The sequence below is a fragment of the Ambystoma mexicanum genome, chromosome 6q, assembly GCF_040938575.1.
Source record: "Ambystoma mexicanum isolate Mex_15411 chromosome 6q, UKY_AmexF1_1, whole genome shotgun sequence".
Taxonomy (NCBI): Eukaryota; Metazoa; Chordata; class Amphibia; order Caudata; family Ambystomatidae; genus Ambystoma; species Ambystoma mexicanum.
Window position 1 is genome coordinate 906,906,522 of NC_090937.1, and position 20,194 is coordinate 906,926,715.

Here is a 20,194-nt window from a genome sequence, read left to right on the forward strand (position 1 = left end):
ATTGTAAATGGAAACCAAGTGTGCTTTGGGGGAAGATACACTCAAGTCCTGAAAGAACAGTTGAAGCCTATAATTGTTGGAACTGATCCTGAACTTGTGGAAGGGAGCTAGAGGCTGCTCCAGACTTTGTTGAACACTATTTGAGTTAGCATAACCCTACACTACATTTTTGTATTAGATGTGAGGGCAAGCATAGGTTTTGACACAGACATGCTTTTGATTTGGATTTACGGACATAGACTTTGCTCAGTTTTAGGCAGAGAAATTCCCACCATAGCTATAGGGCAAGTTAGGCATTACATCCATCCTGAGAATCAATAAGTCGTACTGTTGAATTCACATTCTGTTGTGTGTGTCATCCCTTGATACCATGCCTGTCTCACAATAGCGATGTACTCATGCACATTAGCTATGCAGCAGGGAGACGCTGCAGGGCACACAAAAAGTTGAGCGCTATGGGGGTAAAGGAGCAGAGTTTTGTTATAGTCTCTTGCAACCACGAGCTGTGTCTGCATGCACGCTTGGTTACAGGTAAAAATATTCGGGTAGTTTATACAGGGGAAAGTCTAAAACAGTTATGAGCATGCAGCATAACCTTGGTTTCTTTATAAACATGCGCAATAGATCAGGCATGTATTGTGGAAGGGTTGTAGATTTGGATTGCTACTGTTAAGGATTCCAATCGGCCGTCACACACTGGACCAGGACATTTGGTTTTAGCCTGGGATGTGGTGCTCAATAGGAATGCTTTTTCTTTAATTTCAACTAATTCAAATTGAGCCGATACCTGGCCCGTCCCACACCCCTTTTTACAAGTACCCCGGGTCACAATGGACCATGAACCAGGCCAGTTGGTGAAAATGCAATATTTATTTTAAAAATTCACAAAAATCACACAAATTTTAATATTGGGCAGCAATCATCAATGGTGTTATAATGACAATGGAAATGGAAGCAATGCACTTGGTTAACCTTCTAGTAGAACATATCCAAAGCACAAGTGAATACGAGCACTTTTTGAATTAGGATAGATAGCACCCATGGTAAGGTTTCCCCATGCAATGTTCCCTCATCCCCACTAATAATCGAATTCTGAGTGGATAGAAAGAAGCAGCAGGTAGTCGGGGATAAGAGGCAGCAAACAATCAAAATCCGACCTTCCCCATAAGAGGCAAAACCCCTTTGCAAAAGCCTAAAATGACACTCAGATTTTGAAAAATAATATGTGTGCTGAGATAATGATATGCATATGTTTTATCACAGTATTAGGGATGTTATGTCACTATCAACAATGAGGTAAGGTATCACAAAAGCATACCGTTCATAAAACAGATTGAAATTGAAAACCCAGTGCAGCTGAATTCACACATGGAAAAGTTACATTTTTTCTAGTTTGCAGTTTTAAATGCCAAAATGTTTTTTTTCAAAAACAGGTGAAAAACACTAAATCAGGATGTGGTTTTTGGACAGAATGAGAGATGCACAGCGCATGGACAATACAGAAGTGAAATTGAGAGAGATTTGGAAGGTAGAATGAGGTTCGTTTTTAGGAAAATAAAGCAGTTCAAAAGGGAAAATCGGTTTCAAAGTGAAACTAAATTATTTAGACAATATTGTTAAAGAAAGCCACGGTATGTTCAAAGATTGATTCGCAACGTTAACCTTTTCCTGCCGGGTTCTGATCTATGTGGGAATTAATTTAATTTGCTCCAAATATTACTAATGATTTACAAGATGAGGTGAATGAAAGAATTGCGCTAACACTAAGAAACAAGAACAGGGTGTACAGAGAATTAGAACAGTCTAGACAAGTTATCAGGGTATGTATAGGGTTGCTTAGAGAATGGAACAAAGACAAAAGTCAAGATGGGGTAGACTATGTGTTATGGGATGGGGGATACTCAGTGCACTCTTGAATTTGGGATTAGGAACGGTCAACCGGGTTCTGGAGTCCGGGGCTCGGGTCACCAGGTAGCGGCGGACTCTCCTAGCAGAACAACAGCTGGGCCTGTCTGGTCACCAGATAATCAGGACAGCTGGATGGCAGGGTTGCAGCGGGCATGCGGTTAGTGGGCAAAAAGCCCTGCTGGTCTCAGGATGCTTCCCAAAAGAATACCACACTTTTTCCCTTTGGTTATTGGGATTTATAGTGGGATTTCTGGATTGAGGCCTTGCTGGAATGGTCAGCAATGCTTTGGCTTTGCAGTAGAATCTGGAATCAGCTATGCTTTGACTTTGCAGTAGAATCTGGCAAAATGAATGTAGAAGATCAGTAACGCAGGTGCAGGAAATTCAGGAAAGAGTGTGTGTCTCGAGTCCTGTCAGCCACCCTTTTTATAGAGCATGGTGACATCATAGACTTATATGGTAGGGCAGGCTTAGCTAAGCACGCCTCTAAACCACTGGATTGGTCTGGGGTGATAGTTACCCCCTTCCTACCTGCTGGTTGGGTTTCAAGGGCATGATGTCAGATTTATAATGCAAATTTTACAATGTCCAGAAACTCCCACAGTTACTTTAGCTAAAATCCATTTTTGCCATAAATGGCACATTTGTACAATTGCGGCCTTTTAACAAATTACATAAGCAGGTTACATATTTTATGCAGAGCATGCCAGTCCAACTCTACAATTTGTAAGACATTGTTTCGACCCTTCTAATAATTTTTAGTCAATTTTAGTGTGAAATATTCAGCCTAAAATTCTATAACTTTACATGTGTGTATGGATTATCAAAAGGCATATCAGTATTGACTTTTACATTGGCATCATGTACACTTTCCCCGGAATACCCAAATCTCTGCCATTTCTGTTCCCAAGGTTGCAGTGAAGGCTACGTCTTAATTTAAAACCCACAAAATGACATTAAAACTGTCAACTTTTTACATTCCTGTGAATTTCTGTTGCAAAATCAAACGTCTTCAAAGTTTCTTAATAAAATAGTCTTTTCAAACAAATGGGCATACTTTGTCCTTCACTGGGACCATTTCTTTTCTCTTCAGCTACCACCAACTGTCAATTCAGCCAAGTCTGGGGAGGGGGTTTCCCAGTTTGAATGTTTATGGCCCCCTCCACTTTACAGGTTAGTGTCCCAGAAGTTCCATTGTAAGAGGTCTCAGCCCAGACAAAAGTCATCAGATGAAAGCCTGTTGAATGAAATCTCCCATATGTCTCGCAACACAAAACCCCTTCACATTGCTAGATAAAGGCGGGGCCTTATCCAACATACACCTTTAAACAAGTATTTGTCTTAGTTTGCAAAAGTACATTTTAAACATGTGGTGACTGCTGATATTTTCCTTGCAAATGCAGTTTTCTCTTCGCTCTGAATTCCCACAATGTTTTGTAGCCAGAGTTTGTTTCTTGTATGCAGCAATGGGTTAAAACACAGATGCACTGAAATTGACATAGGCCCAGAGAGCCAGTGCCTTTTTGAGGCATTGATCCTTGACATTTTGTAGCCAAAAAGTAAAGCGTTTCCTGTGTAGCTGAAGTAAAGCTTCTTTTGATTTCTTCAGATCTGAACAACAGCCTGTCATTCAGGAGTACTGCTGTTGTCTGCTGGAGCACAATCTGAATGTGGATAACATGTCATGATCTTATTAATAAAAGTAGTGGGATGAGGAACATAGGAAAAGAGCATCAGAGTGGCATAATTTTTAAATGTAAATATTTCCCTTTTTCAATGGTAAACTTTGGCTTGCAGCAAAGCAACGCTGCTTTTTCACTCCCCTTCTTTTGTACATGTACGAACACACTGGCAGGCTTTCTCAGTGTGCCCCCTTGTTCCATCCTGCCCAATATGTGCTTGGCAGCCGTCTTTTTGTAGTTGCAAAATGCAGTTTTGCCGTGAGGCAGTGGTGCTCACAGGAGCCAGCGCAGCCATTTTGCTGTTTCTGCTGAAGTGCAGCTTTGTTATGAATGGGAGTACAGCCGAGTGGGTAAATATATCCCACACTACGTAATGCTGAGTTTTCAGGTACCTGAAACATTTCTTAAGAGTCATTGAGCTGAAATTGTTGTTTATTTGGAAGAACGTGCGATTTAACTGATAGCTGTGCATGCTGGGCCCTACCCCTCTAAACCTTCTTCTATGTTGGAAATTACTCTGCTCAATGTAAGGATTGTTGATGAGACGGTAGCTGTTCAGGGCACAATGCAGCTGGTGTATCGTGGTTTAATTTGATATCATGCACAGGTTTGATGTAGGAAGTTACTAATGAAATGCCTTTGGAAGCACAGGCATAGAATATTCTGCTTAATACCATGTTTGGTTAGGGTTTGCATGTGTAGTTAACAGGGCTTTCTTAGTGACTGACTTATTTTACGTACAACTGTATAGGTTGTGATTGTTTGTGTGTTGATCAGCTTCACCAGAAAGCCTGCCTGTTATGACTGGATCTGGGGTCACGCAGGCCAATCAGACCATCGCTGGGGTTCACCCAGAATACTCTTACCATTGCAGGGATCATCCTGTGGGCCGTGGTCACGCAGCAAAACACCAGCTGCAAGGGGCTCCTGGACAAGCAGCTGCGCTGTGATCACACAGAGGGGCAGTGGCATGGGGCAACCCAGATAATATATGCTGGCCTGGGGGCATCCAGACCAGCAGGGCTACAGGACTGTGATCACACGGTGTAGGGCTGCAGGCCTAACAAAATGAGACGCAGACACAATGCCATTACATGGAGTCTGCCGCAGTTCTGGCGCACGTGCTGGCAGAGGCCCCTTTTATTTCCACACATCATTAAAGGGGCAATACATGTTCTTAAAATGGAAGCACCACAATGCCTTCCATTTGCAGTTGTGCCTAAGGGGGAGAGGTTTGTTTCTTGTGGATGGTCTACTCTAGGCCCACCCTATTCGTTGATTTGGCTATTTTCAGAATTCCTGGTCATGGGTGGAGTTTGGGCATGTGGGGGCGACATAAATGGGGTTGGGGGCAGTACGGTTGATAGTTTTCTTGATTGTTTCTGTGAATCTGTCTTTGATTGGAGCTTCGCTTTATGTACGAGCCTGTATTTGCGGCAGCATAGGTACTTAGTTTTATTTTATTTCCCGGAAGATATGGGTCTGTGTTGTAGCATCTGCTGCCCCTCCCACTCCTTCTTCCCTTCCTATTTCAAGCTAGCTCACTAGGTCAGGCGCCTGATGCTGGATTCTTACAAGCAGTAATTGGTCGTATTCTGGTGTATGTTTTCGCTGGGAAAATGCATTCGTTGTTGGTGCCATGTAACGATGTCAATGGCTCCCACAATGCCCCTTTTAAAGGTCGCAAACAGAGAAGCTCAACCATATATGACTAAATCGGGACCTAGTGCAGGACTCGGGTTCGGATTAGAGGTGCTTGGTTCATCGGCTTTATGAAGAGATGTCGGCGGGCAAGCTTTGTGGCACATGATGCGGGGGCGCTGGCTAGAGTTTCTCATATTCATTATCTCGTTGGGCTGACCGTGCGGGGGTGAAACAAAACACAAATGGGCTCGCCTTTTCTTTGCTGGGGCATTGTGCAAATATTGGTGTGTACCCAAACACGTTTCTTTCCCAGATCTAGGGATGGAACACTGCTTTACCAGTGGACCTCAGTCATGTCTAACTCCGTCTGATTTTCCATCATCGAGACCACATTCGGCAATGTGCTTCAATCCAGAGCTGCAGCACCGGCTGCCAAGTCCAGTACTGGGACTCCCACAGCTCTGCCTGTACACATCAATTCACACCTGCAGAATGACATGTTATTCCAGTTTAATTGACGCATGTCAATCCCTCCTTCAAGCTTATCCTGCTGTTCCTGTGCCTTACAGATCCCTGCAATGCACATCAATTCTACTACAGTGTACCCTGCTACTCCTCTACTCCATTGCTGACGCTTGCTGGTGAATTCAGTCTCTTGCCATGTTACTTTACATGTCTTTAACCTTTCAATTGCTTTCTCTTTCACTGCCCCCCTCCTCAGCTCTTCCATCTTGCCTTCTGCCTCTTGTTAAGTCTTTACCTATCTTTGCTACCACATCATCCGTTTCTTCATAATCTGTTGTCTTTCACCAGCTACATGTTCTTGCTCTGCCACCACTATGTGTATTGTGAGCTGGCTCACGCTTTCTCCCTCCATGCTGTAAAATGAGGTGTTAATACATAGTATGCAACACATCTAATTTCCAAATTAGCTGCAACTATAACTTTGTGGCAAGTACATATAACCATTCATGCTTGACAGGTCGTATAAAGTTTTGCGAAGGCAAATTCCCATACACATAATGTTACATAGGTATATGCGAGGAGCACCATACGTTAAAACTCACAGAGGAAGCAGTTGGATGGAATGTTCTCCTTCTGCGCAACAAGGGAACCGCAGTCAGTAAGGATGGGTCTCCTCAATGAGGGAGATCTTCCTCTTGAAGCACCCTTCTGTTTGTTTAAGCAAGGACAAACAGAGGTGCTAGTTAAGCGAAAGAGCAAAGAGCAAAAAAAACACCAGGTAGGCACCAAGCTGGGAAGAAAACGGAAACCGATCCCAGTACCAGTGACCCAACTTCAATAAAGTATCTATTTGAGGTAAAGCAACACTGACCTGGACAGAATGGTGCTTGGTCAATGTCTTTGGGTTCATCTGGTGGCAAAAAACTCTGTGGCCTCACACTAATAGAAACGACAAAATGTAAGAGAAGTAAGCCATCAGGAAGGAAGAGAGATTTCTCAGAAAATAGGGCCTACTGGGTTTCTTACCTAATAGGAAAGGAGTTACTACCCAGGGATAGAAACAGCAGATTGTCAAGGGAACTCCAGGGAGACGAGAACAAATCCAATGGAAGTAAAAGCGAAAAGGGAAAGGGAGGTTAGTGATATCGGTAGGGGCCTACCCCGGGCGGCACATGGACACACTTAAGGATCATTTCAGTGCATGTTGGGTTAGAGCTGAATAGCATGCATAGTTCGGTTCACCAAACAGTTGCAGGGATAGCAGAAGCAGAAGCAAATAAAGGGATATCCATGTTCAGTCAGTGTTGCATGCAGTAGCTGTTACCTTAATTCGCCAAGCAAAAGTACCAAAACAGGATCCAAAGACAGGTCGGCAGAGCGGAAACAGGGTCACAATGAAGGCCAAGCATAGGAAACACAAAACAAAGATACCGGAGCACTTCAATCAGAAGCGCCAGCGCCATGAAGATGGCGTAAATTATGGCTTTGTGGGAGTTCCTGCAACTCGACGACGACACGCTTCGCGTCGGGTAACCATGGCTACACAAGGTTTTACCCGACGCAGCAGCTGAGGAGCATAGAAAGCGAACATGGCGGTGGTATAAGCGTCATGGCAACTGCCAACACCGTATGAGGGTAAGGCAGGACTACGCTGTGTAGCCTGCGTACGCCGAGTCTCTGAGTCATCAAACCAGCTGGCTTGAGGAGCCCAAAGCAGCTCTTGGTAGACGTTGGTTCAAGCTAGCCAGGCTCTCTTATACCCAATCCTTGAGCTATATCCCCCACCCCTTGTAACGATTACTGAAACCCACATCATCTCCTAGGATTACCAGGGCTCAGTAAGTCTTACTCTACCAATCTCCTTAACCTGGGAATATACACTATTCCAGTATTGATCAAGCATCAAATATATTACTGCATTGAAGGAATACTGTCATCCAACGCACCAAACATCGCAATTACAAGAGCATTCCAGGCTTCTATGTTGTCTGTGGTCTCATGGAGTACCTTCTGCAGGGTTCTATACCATTCCGCAGTCTCAGCCGTGGACCACCTCTGCAGGTCCGCCCGCCACACAGAAAACATCAAACCATCTGTCCACTTCCAGGACATGGCTATCCTGCATTTAGCCAACACACAGGCGTGGTCCACCATTTTAATCACATGCATAGCTTTCCTCGGCTTGGCATACATACCTAACAGGCATTCATCATACGTCCATTTAAATCTTGTAACTCCAGCCTTCTCCATTGTTTGTTTAATCAATCCCCCAAACAGTGTACAGCGTGACATTGCCATAGCATAAGCAGGAGATCTGGCTGCTCCATCGAAACTACACCACAGGCAAGTGTGCAACCCCCATTTAGCAAACTTCATCAATGTGTGTAGTGCCATGTAGGTCCTATGTAGAACATTTAATTGCAACAATCTATGTCTGGCATTCCTAGAGAGCTTGCCCATATATATCATTGCTTGTTTCAATTCCTGGTCTTCAATAGTCCTATGCAAATCAGTTGCCCACAATAATTTAACCTTTGGTGGTTCACCACTCATACCCGTCAATTGTTCAGTATATGGTCTCGACACTGGTCTCCACCCGCCTTTCAGCTCGTACATCAGCGCCAGCATATTATCACAGTCCGGTTCTGCGGTATACACTGCCATTTCCTTCTAGCAACCGTAATCAATCTCATGTACAACAGAAACTGCCATGCACAGAGCCCCCATACCTCCACCACTGTCAGGAAGTCCATTAACATTCCGTCTCAGAAATTATTTCCACGTGTGGCCAGACCCACCACCTTCCAGGCTCTTATGCTGTGCTGTGGATGTCCCCTCTGTTTTTAATCACCCATTGCTGTTAATGGGACATGTGGGCTATACGGGTCTTGGATCCCAAGCATCTTCATCATTCTGTCCTATGTCTCTCTACCCAGCCTTAGCAGAGTCGGGACACAAGGTAAGCAATTATCAGGGGTTCAGAGTGCCTCCTTAAACACAGTCCACTTAATAGCCGACTGCATTAAGTACGTGTCCAATGTAATTTCATTAGACAGCCACCAGGTCAAATAGTGCATTTGGGCCGCTAAGTAATTTAATTCAAACCAGGCGAGTTGTAACCCACCACTCTCCCAATTCCTTCGTAGCGTCTACAGTGCGATCCTACATCTCCCAGTACTGCACAAGAATCCCCTAGTCACAAAGGCTAGTTGTTTAAAAAAGGCAGTAGGCAGATTATATGGCACATTAGCAAAATAATACAACCGTTGCTGTAGTACAACCATCTTTTCCTTTGCCACTCGACCTATTACCGAAAGAGGTAGCCTACTCCAAAAACACATTGACTTCACTATTCCTTCCAGCAACCAAGTCGTTTTCTGCTTCTGTGTATTCTCAAAGTCATGACATATAACTCCCAAATATATGAAGACATCCGTTGGCCCATCTAATACCAAAGTCTGGCAGATCCTCTAAGACTTCCATCACCAACGGCACATTATGGACAGGCTCCCGAGGATATACCAACATGTCATCCACATACAGTGATATAAGGTGACTCCTCCCTTCTACCACTATCCTAGCTTCAGCAAATTCAGCCCATAGATACACTGGCAGTGGCTCCAGTGCTAAAATAAACAGAATCAGAGATAGCAGGCAACCCTGGCTCGTACCCCTGCATAATTCCCAACCCTCAGATATTTTACTGCCAGTTCTAACTCTGGCCATTGGCACCTCGAATATCAGTCAGCACCATCTGAGGAACCCCTCATCTATCACGAAACCCCGAAGTGCAGCACAAATCCATGGCCAGTATACTGAATCAAAAGCCTTGATGGCATCACAAGCAAACACTGCATAATCTACATCACAATGCCTTTTTCTGTCAATAACATGGTGCAGCCTCCTCAAATTTAGGGAAGTACTTCTGTCCGGTACAAGCCCTGTCTGGTCTTTGTGCAGAACTGAATCCATCACTTTCCGCAACCTCCCTGCCAAGAAAGCCGTTAGAATGTTCACACCTTGATCCAGCATAGAAAGTGGTCTATACGATTCACACATATGTTCTTGCTTCCTGGGTTTAAGAATAGGGATAATGACAGATTCCCGCATACTCGTGGGAAAGCAACCCTGAATATAGGCCACCTCATACACCTTCAGTAATTTGGGCACCAAAAGGCCAACATAAGCCTTTTAATATTCTGATGGTTAACCATCGCCTCCTGGCGTTTTGCCAGATTTCAGAGACTCAACAACCATACTGAGTTCCTCAACTATCAGAGGTGCATCCAACAATACCACTTGTTCTGGGGATAACTTAGATATTACAATCTGGGATAAGGTGAAATCAATTTCCCCCAGCTGTATCCTTGTGTTTTGCCGTATAGCAGGTCGTAATACCTGCTAAAAAGTCCATTATTTCACCTTGCAGCCTCCACATCTGAACGCATTCATCCATAATGGAGGTGTTGGGATGGAAATTAGTGTATCCCACCCCCCTAAGCGCTATCAGGTGAGGCGAATCCCCTATGAAGTAGTGTAGTGTATGAGGGGGAGAGAACCGCGCTATGAAACTCAGTGCAGAGGTAATAGATTGCGAACAGCAGATGCATGGCATTAGGAGACACATAGAAAGGAACGCCATTTTTTAATGTCATGTCAAAAGCACAGACTTGCACGACCGCGCTGCACAAGCCGAGCTGGAAAGATTTCACTAGGCCCAACATTATTAAGGCAGAATGAATCTGCACCACCAGTTCTGACAGAAGTTCACTTCCCTCATGTCCCTTCACTATTGCAAACATTTAGTATCTTTCAGAGGAATGCGCCCTGCAAGAGCGTGAGACAACACCAGTCTCAGTGCAGTGGCCATTCATCACCACTAAGCTGCCAGCAGGCCTCTTACCTGCACCCAGCCAGCCCAAAGCCAGCCCCACGCCACTGACCCGACCCTCACTCCCCTGCATTTCAGGATGAACGAGCGACCCCCCCCCGACTCCATGTCCCATATTTAGTTTCCATTGTACTTGAGCAGTGTAGTCGAGGTAGAAAGCCAAAGTGGAGGATCCTCGTTGGATACTGCCCCCTTCCCTGGAAAATCGGAGCATCCATTGCCTGTCCTTGAAATTTAGTACCCATACAATCACAGGTCTCGGCGGAACACCTAGCGGAGGCCTACAAACCAATGAGAGAGATTACCCTGGCCAATTCCCTGAAGCAGCATGTTCTCAATGTAGTCTGTCATGTCCCATTCCTCTTCGCCCTCCGGAAGCCCCACAATCCAGACATTATTACATGGGGCTCCAGCACTCCTGAGATCCTGGAAGGGAGCAAGGGTCATTGTTTTCGCAAAGGCTGGCAAACCACTGAGGGATCCTGCGAACTACAGGCCCATCAGCCTGCTCTCTGTATTATCGAAGCTCCTGGAGAAAGACCTCCTCGCCCGACTCAGCGAATTCGCCTCCAAAAGAAATCTACTTGCAAAGGAACAGTTTGAATTTCAAAAGGAACATGCATAGACCCATCAGCTGCTGAGTGGTGGACACCACCAGCCACGGATTCAACATCAACAAGTCCACAGGAATCGTCTTCCTGGATGTCGCCAAAGCATTTGACCGAGTCTGGCACAAGGGACTGCTGCACAAGATGATCAGCCTGGGATTTCCAAACTACCTGCTGAAGACGATTGCAGGCTACCTGGGAGACCACACCTTCCATGTCGCCGTGCATTCTGAAATGTCCTCATCACATCCCATCCGAGCAGGCGTGCCACAGGGATCGAACCTCGGACCCTTCCTGTTCAACATCTTCACCAACGACATCCCGACAGATCTCCACAAGAGCGACCTGGCACTGTATGCGGACGATGTTGCAGTCATCTACCAGTCATTCAGCGAAAAGGAAGTGGCGAAGAACCTGCAAACTTCATTGGATAACATCTCAACGTGGTACAGCAATTGGCCGATTGAACTCAACACCAGCAAGACAACTGCCACGCTGTTCACCAGAAAAAATATCAAGGAGCAACCGCACATCAGCCTCAACGGGGATAACATCAAGTGGGAGAGCAGCAGCTGCTAACTTAGTGGGACCCTGGACAGCAAACTCAACATATCGAGAATACTCATCAGAAGGCAACAGGAAAGATGGTAGCACTGTACCCACTCCTGAAGACCAAGTCCATGCCCCTCTGGACAAAGATCAACGTCTACAAGGCAATCATCAGACTTACCCTGACGTATGCCTCCCCACCATGGATGATCTGCCAGGAGCAACAACGGAAGAGTCTTCAGATACTCCAGAACAAGGCTCTGCTGATATCGTCTGAAGCTCCAATCTTCACAAGGATAGCTGACCTTCACAGAGAACTGGACATCGAGATGTTGGACGAACATCTAGCGAAGCTGACTAAGAACTTCTGCCAAGGACTGGATCAGAACCTGAACCCTCTGATCAGAAGACTCACTGCCACCACTGAAAACCCTTTCAACCGATACCCGTGGAACATCACGGACAAGACCCTGTGAAACCAGCCATACTGTGACAAGTCCACACAGACCAAGAAGAATCCTAATCCACGACTACATACTCAACCCGAGAAGATGGAGTAATGAGGCTCAAGCTTCTGTATCCAAAAATCACAGATGATGGATACAATCTATCAGCAAGAAGTAGACAGACAGCAGTGTGTGTAACCAGTGAAATGGTTAAACAAAACAAGGGCACATAAAAAAGATGTTTGCAATGTAAAAGATGTTTGTACGAAAGTATTTGAATGGCATAGAGAGGTATGATAAGGGAGTATTAGAAGGCAAGAACTAGGGAGGAATCTTTATCGCCCCCCCCCACCCTCTCTGGGACAGTTTATGAGGGCAGCTCAGTTTAGAACAAACTGGAGCTTTATCTGTTGTTACTGATCACCTGTAAGTTAACCCCTGTCTAATAAAGCAGCTTGGCCCACGTTTACCCACTGGAATCTGCGCTGTGAATTATTTCCTTGTGTCTAAAAAGGACTTTGATGGGAGATGGGTCGCCAGAAATGCATGCACAATATTTTGTGGGATGGGTCGCCAGAAATGCTTGCACAGTATTTTGTTTGAAACCAGAGGGTGGGGTGCAGGTTGTCTTTGAAATGTATGTGACGTGATTCTAGTGTCTTACAAATGTCCGTGTCTGGGGATATGCATATGCTATTCCTTGCATTACCTTCCAGCATGCAACAGCTGCCCTCAGATAACTTCATCACCAATCCCAAGTGCCCGATCTGAGCTGTTGGTCAAAATGATGATGGACATGGACATGGACAAAACTAAAAGTCATACATCACTAGAAAAAGAAATTCATGTATTGTGACATCAAAAAAATTATCCACTTAGCAATAATTGCTTTGCTTTACATATTCGCCTATCCTTAATACTTAAACATGTGTTCCTTAGCTGCAAATATGCACGCTGTACAACTGTCAAGGATAACGACAATAAACCTCTGTTTTAGGTGCAAGTACTGGCACTACGACGAAAATTTGCTGACATCGAGCATCATTATCGTCTTCCACAACGAGGGATGGTCCACCCTAATGCGGACCGTGCACAGTGTCATCAAGAGGACACCGAGGAGGTACCTGGCCGAGATAGTCATGATTGATGACTTCAGTAACAAAGGTAATTGCTCACCGGATCAAGTATGAATGATGTGCTGAGAAGGGGCTATGGAGCCCGCAGACCCCCTTTCGCCCCCTCCCCCCTCTTGTAATGTCTCAGACATCTCTCTGTCTCCTTGGTGCATTCTAATGGCCCAGTGCTGTAAATGGCTCTGCGTGGTTCCAAGCAGAACAGCTGCTCCGGCTTTCACACAAGATGCAAATAACTTCTGCACAGATAGAATTACTAGCATGTACGAGTGTGCATGTTGTGCTGTGCTTTCTGCATTTGTGCAGCAAAAGCTGGAGGCAGAATATTCCCGGAGACTCGTTAAACGTTCACATATCGTATCTAGTATGTGTTTGATCTTCAAGTGACAATTCTCAAAAGTTATTGGTCTGAAAGAGTTTTGGACTCTAGCTTTGAATCTATGGAGCTCATTTTGTTTTGCGTGTTAAAATGGCTGAAACATATTTTAGAGGTGGAAACAAGCATTTCGCCTCTAAATTACGTTCTCTAACATTTTAATGGCATTTTCTGCAAGGTGTTTGGCGACAGAGTGTGTAAAGTTAATTCTTCTCTTACGCCAGCTCCATCCAGAAAACACCAGGCGGGATGCATTGGGCTTCGTTGTAATGCCAGCTTTTTCAGTTATGGTGTCCTTCCTTTCCACCACAACTCAAAACAACTTCCAATGCGCATTCCATTTAAAACGGGGTGTGCTGCCACAACCTGCTGCCTTTCAACAGTGTTCATTCCCACATCGTAACTGTTTGTGTTCATTGCAATGTGTTGTTTAAAAAACAATAAAATATGTTCCGCAAATTCTAATCATATATGTTGCCTGCTTTCAGGACCAGGCCTCCTACACCCGAGACCGATTTAGGAGACTAACAACGTGTTATACAAAAGATAATGCTATTTGGCATTACCAAGTCGCAATCATACTAGCATCACAATCCCCTCATGTATAATTCATTCATGGGTGGCACACGCGGACACGTTCAAACCATTGCTATCATGTTACATCTGAAACAGAATCTCCAATTACAGGCAACCAAAGTTTCATTACAGTGTATAAAGGGTCAAAACGTGTTAGGTGAAGACAGGATGGGTTTGCAAGGATGCACGTTTGGTGAAAAAAGAAAGTTATGTTTGGCCGAGGCATTATCAGAAATATTAGCTAAGTATTAGTTAAGTAAAACGTCTCAAGAAACAATAATGCAGATGCACCATTTAACAGTAGCTCAGATTATGGAAAACCTTTATGTCTGGGTTGTCGATGATTTTCAGTGTTGTTGCTGGTGGGATGGGGCATTGCCGCCATCGCCGACGGCCAGCCAGCCAGCCCCTGTGTGAGCAATGCATCTAGTCTCTGGGGCCAAGGGTAGCTTAAAGCGTTGCATGCATTAGTCAACCGCCTTCCTGTTTGCGCCTACCGTGCTTTAGGCCTACAGCACAAAACACGGCAAGAGCAGCCATTGTTCACCAGTCAGTGTAGCTTTGAATTCTGTCTGGGAGCAGTGAAAAGCGCGGGTGAACGCCTAGCATGAACTGTGCTGAACCTCCGTCACTGTTGTCATGGAAATCTGTCTTTGTACACTTTTTTCCACGAGTTTGCCGTGTTTTTTTGAGCTCAGCGTGCTCGAACATCTCTAGCGGCAGTGAACGCGTGTCTTACTGAAGTGCGTGTAAGATTAGCAAAATAGCACATGGACGTGTCCAAAGTCTGTGTTCTTTATTGCAATGGACCCGATTTATATGTGATTATAAAGAAATGTTGCAGGATCGGTAAACCCACTCGGGGCCTGATTCTGTGGTCCATGTAAAATAAGAAAAGTGCCATCCTGTGATGGAACACTTGGATTAGTTGTTCTATATTGTGTATCTATGTAAACCTAGGCGCATACTATGGAGCAAATAACAATAGTCTTATTCTATCATGGAATGACACTTCTCTCATTTTACATGGAGCTTGTAATCTGGTCCTCTGGCTCGTCACCCATTTCACTCCTTTAATTTGGATGCACCTTATTGGGGTGAAAACCCATTCCAATGTAAGGCCATCCCACTAAAAATGTACACATTGCAGCTCATATTGAGCTCGCCGTATCATAAACAAAATGCGTAAAAGCCATGCGTAAGGCTTTTATGCATTTCGTTTAAAGTACAGCTCATTTTCATGTATTTTTTATGGCAGAGAAGAGTGGCAGTATGTAGCTTACGTTTCTGATGGTTGCTTCCTCTCCGTCACTGAAATACTCCAGCATTTGCGCCGGTGTAACGTCACTTTTTCCTACCTGACAGAAAATCCTACCAACAACTAGCATTGGGCAACCCACCCAGGGGTAGGAAAAAGTGACAGGGTAGGAAAATCTGACAGCCTGTCCTGTCATTTTTTCCTACCCGTCAGAATATCCTATCGAGAGCAGGCATTGGGCAACCCACCCAGGGGTAGGAAAAAGTGACGGGGTAGGAAAATCTGACAGCCTACAGCTAGCATTGGGCAACCCACCCAGGTGTAGGAAAAAGTGACGGGGTAGGAAAATCTGACAGCCTGACCTGTCATTTTTTCCTACCCGTCAGAATATCCTACCGAGAGCAGGCATTGGGCAACCCACCCAGGGGTAGGAAAAAGTGACGGGGTAGGAAAATCTGACAGCCTAACCTGTCATTTTTTACTACCTGTCAGAAAATCCTACCGACAGCTAGCATTGGGCAACCCACCCAGGGGTAGGAAAAAGTGACTGGGTAGGAAAATCTGACAGCCTGACCTGTCATTCTTTCCTACCCGTCAGAAAATCCTACCGACAGCTAGCATTGGGCAACCCACCCAGGGGTAGGAAAAAGTGACGGGGTAGGAAAATCTGACAGCCTGACCTGTCATTCTTTCCTACCCGTCAGAAAATCCTACCGACAGCTAGCATTGGGCAACCCACCCAGGGGTAGGAAAAAGTGACGGTTGGGGTTGTACTGCACAGGTGAGCTAGGGCGGGTAGATTGTATTGCTAGTAAGAGTTAGGGTGAGTGGACTCATTTTTCTGGGGTTCTTTGGCAGTGGTTGGATAGGTGGGCTGCTGGGATGAGCTATGTTGAATGAGTTGTGCTTGTTTTTATTGCATTTGCACCGGGGGTGAATGCTTGGCTGAGCTAGGGTTCCTGGGTGTGGTTGGTTGTGTTGGGGTGAGGTAGGTTTGCTGGGGTGAGCTAGGGTTTGTTAAGGTGCGCAAGGGTGGTTGGGGTGCTGGGGTGAGCCGCATGTGTTGCAGTGATATAGCTGGGCTGGGAGTGATCAGGGTGTCATAGGGTATGGGGTGGGTTAGGGTATGGAAGTGAGCTTGGGTGGGTTCTTAGGGTGTGTGTGTTGGTGTGATGCTGCAACGGGCAGGGGGGATTCTAGGTGAGGAAGAGTGGGTAGAGGGTTAGGTGTGATCCTGGGGTAAAAAGTCTGGGTGAGCTATTGAGATGCTTGGGTGGGGGGACTCCTGGGGTGAGCTCTGGGTGGGTTGCAGGGCACGCTGGTTTGGGTGGGTGGTGTGTTACTTTGAGGTGACCTAGCGTGTGTGAGCGGGGTGTTGGGGTGAGCTATGGTGTTCTGGGGCTAGTTATGAAAAATGAGTTGTTGTGCCTGGATGAGCTAGGGTAGGTGGGTATTGTGCTAGGGTAAGCTAGGGTCCCCAAGCATATATGTGCAATTGTTAGCCTAGATGGGAGGGGTCATGGGGTCAGTGAGGTGGTGGGGTGATATTATGTTGGATGAGGCGAGCTAATGTGATGAGGTTGGGTGAGCAGGTGACATGGTTGGATGGGTGCTGTAGATGGGGTGATGTGAGGTAGTGGGGGGTTGGTTTGGTTGAGGAGAGGTGGTGGTTGGGTGGAATTAGGTGTATTAGTGGGGTGATTGTGGCCGGTCTGAGATTTCTGGGTGAGGGTTTATGGTGAGGTGAGATCGTTGGGACAGGCTGGGTGGATGAAGTGAAGTGGGGTGGGGTTGGGTGTGGTTAGCTTTAGGCTGGCATGTGCTAGGGTACATGGATGGAGGAAGAGCAAAGCTGAGGCAGGTAAGTTGTTGACCAGAACTACGGTTCCCGAGGGCGTTCAACCTACCAGCGCTTTGAGGTCATACCAATGATATATAGAGCGCTATATAAATACCAAGTAACATAACATAACATAGGACTGGGGTGTGCTCGGATGGTTGGGATTCACTACTGGGTTGATCTAGAGTGAGTGGGTTTCAGTGCTAAGGTAAACTAGACACCGCCCTCCTTCATGCCACGTTCTTCATTCTGCCCAGCGCAACTAACGTTCTTCTGTTCTCAGCCTTCTTGACTTGTCAACGGTTGTCGACACTGCTGATCACAGCTCTCTCGTGCTGTCCTTCGTTGGTTCACCTCTTACCTTTCGTATCAATCTTTTTGGTATCCTGGTCTGGCTCTACACCTGACTGTAGTCCTCTCCAATTTGGTGTCCTGCAGGGTTCTGTGCTTGTCCCTCTTGTCGTCTCCCCTTATACACTCCCGCTCTCCTATCTCATATCTTCCTTTAATCTTTGCCTCATTTCTGTGCAGTTGACACCCAACATTTTCTCCTCTCTTTCTAACTGTTCTGACTCCCTTGAGGCCAATGTCCCTGCTTGCTTCTCAGCTATTAAAACTCTGAATCCACACCCACTTTCTTCACCTTAAAGCCAGTCAAAATCCTAGCTTCTATTTATTCCCCTCCTCCACTCTACCTCCCTCTGCCTACCCTTCTGGTATTTCCTTCCCACCTGCTTTAAAGGCATGGTCTAGTAAACATTTTTATTGTCCCTACGGGTCGGCCATGTTTTTTTAAGCCTAAGTGGCTCGATTTTAGAAAACTTTCCTATGGACCTTACACGAGTTTTCGTCCATTAAACGCACGCGAAAACAGGCAGTAGGGCACCGCCATTTTGTGATAATCCTATCACTTGCCGCATCGCCCTGGCTGACCTGCTTCTGCGGCACTAAATCAAATCCCCCGCCTCTGAGCCTGACATTATCAAAACATTCATATTCCCCGCCTCTCTCCGTGACGTTACTGTGCTGCGTAGGCAAACGCGCGCAGTCGTCTTCTACGCGACTCCACACAGAACCCGGAAACCAACACAGACCATCTCACAACACAGCGCGCCACAATTCGGAATATGAAACTGTACTTTAAAATCAAACAGCAACACGGTACATTTGGTAAAGTACATTTATTTGACATTAAATGTTTACAGAATATTCAGCAATTGCCATATGAACTCCGAAAGCCATTTATTTTCTTTTATCTGTATCCGCAAATCCGTATAAGTTTATATTGAGTCACGCGCTGTTCCTTTATGGTACACAGGGTGTTTGTTTTCGTTAAAAGAAGCACTTTGGAAGCAGGGTGAACTGCAAGGCTGTTCCATCAACTAGGGACTAGTCCATCGTAAAGGTTGATATGTTTCTTCTAGCCACTAGTACAGCGTAAGGGCATGTGGGCCCTTGGTGATCGTCCCATAAAATTGTCAGTGTGCTCCAGTTGTTCACACGAAGCTGCAGGTGTCTGTTGAAAAAAACCATCTGCCGGTGTCTCAAACCGATTAGCAGAACGGGATCAAATACCTGTTATGAAAACAAAAAAATTATTTTATTTATTACGGCCGATCAGAAACTATTTGCTTGCAAGGATAGTTCAATGGAGTATGTTCGGCTCTAAAATCAATGCGAAAAGTAACGAAATAAATCGAGGCCAACACACAATGAGAAACAACAGTTAGTCTACATGTGTGTGGAATGATATGATATATGATATGGCATGTGTAACGCGCCTATACACAAGTGTTTCAAGGCGCGACGAGGCAGGGGGGGGAACAAGGGCAGACAGACAACGATCTTACTAGGCCAGGTGTCTTTCAGATCGCGCAAGGGGAAGGGGAGAGGGGGGGTAAAAGTGCTGTACATGGTTAGTAGAATACACGATAAATAATAGGGCCAGCTGGTGGCAAGTGCAAGGTAAATGCCGGGAGAAGGGGCTGAAGGATACAGAGACAGTCCCGTAGTGCAGGTAGGCAGTGCAGGGAAAAGTGGCTGGGCCAAGGACCGAGATCGGTGAGACCTGTGGACCTGCATGCCCATGTGCCCACTACGAACACGTTTTCCTTGCTTTTCCTAGCTCTTCATTCATTCAAAAATCAAAGCCGCTGTCCTTCGCATTCTTTATTTGCAATATCCTGTAGTAAAGGCATCTGTGAGAACTTGAAGTTTAGAATCCCTCTATGTAGTGCGCCACAATGTGCAAATGCGAACTGGCTTCTCTCCCAAATGCCACGGCCCGCTTGGCCCGTTCTAAGGCCCCCAATTTTGTCCCCGTTGTCTGCGAGCTTTGCAGCCCCAAAGAATCATAACTATGGAGACATTTAATTTTTGGCGGAAGGTCAGGGAAAGTATAAAGTACCACATGAGTTGAGTTAAAAGTGAGATTTATTGTTTGTTTGTTTGTTTTATTATTTGCAATACGCAAGCCTCCCCTCCGTTAACAGTGCGCAACAGTGTGCAGCATTTACATTTACATGAGATGAGACATGAGAAAAATATATACATACACATATATGAGGTGAATAGAGAGAATTCAAAGATGACACCCAGCTTGTTCGCCACCCATGATGGTGAAGGTAGGGGTTAGGGTTACAGGTACACTGTACAATAACATTTATTTACAAAAAGACAATCGTATTGCAATTATTTAAACCGGGATTTGTACTTCACAACCAGCTGTGCTTCGGGTGGACATGGCACAGTTGCAATGTTCGGTGGCAATGGATCACTGCTCTGCACAGAAACGTCCAAAATTCCATATCTGTGCTTC

General features: G+C 45.5%; 1 protein-coding gene across 2 annotated transcripts in view; it reads left to right on the forward strand.

The window, feature by feature from the left end:
* Positions 1-20,194, forward strand: part of GALNT7 (polypeptide N-acetylgalactosaminyltransferase 7) — an 800,303-nt gene that overhangs the window by 283,406 nt on the left and 496,703 nt on the right. For both annotated transcript variants that reach the window (XM_069631418.1, XM_069631417.1), the window contains exon 3: positions 13,191-13,357. In XM_069631418.1, the coding sequence (XP_069487519.1) occupies positions 13,191-13,357 (167 nt within the window). The remainder of the gene's footprint in view (positions 1-13,190; positions 13,358-20,194) is intronic.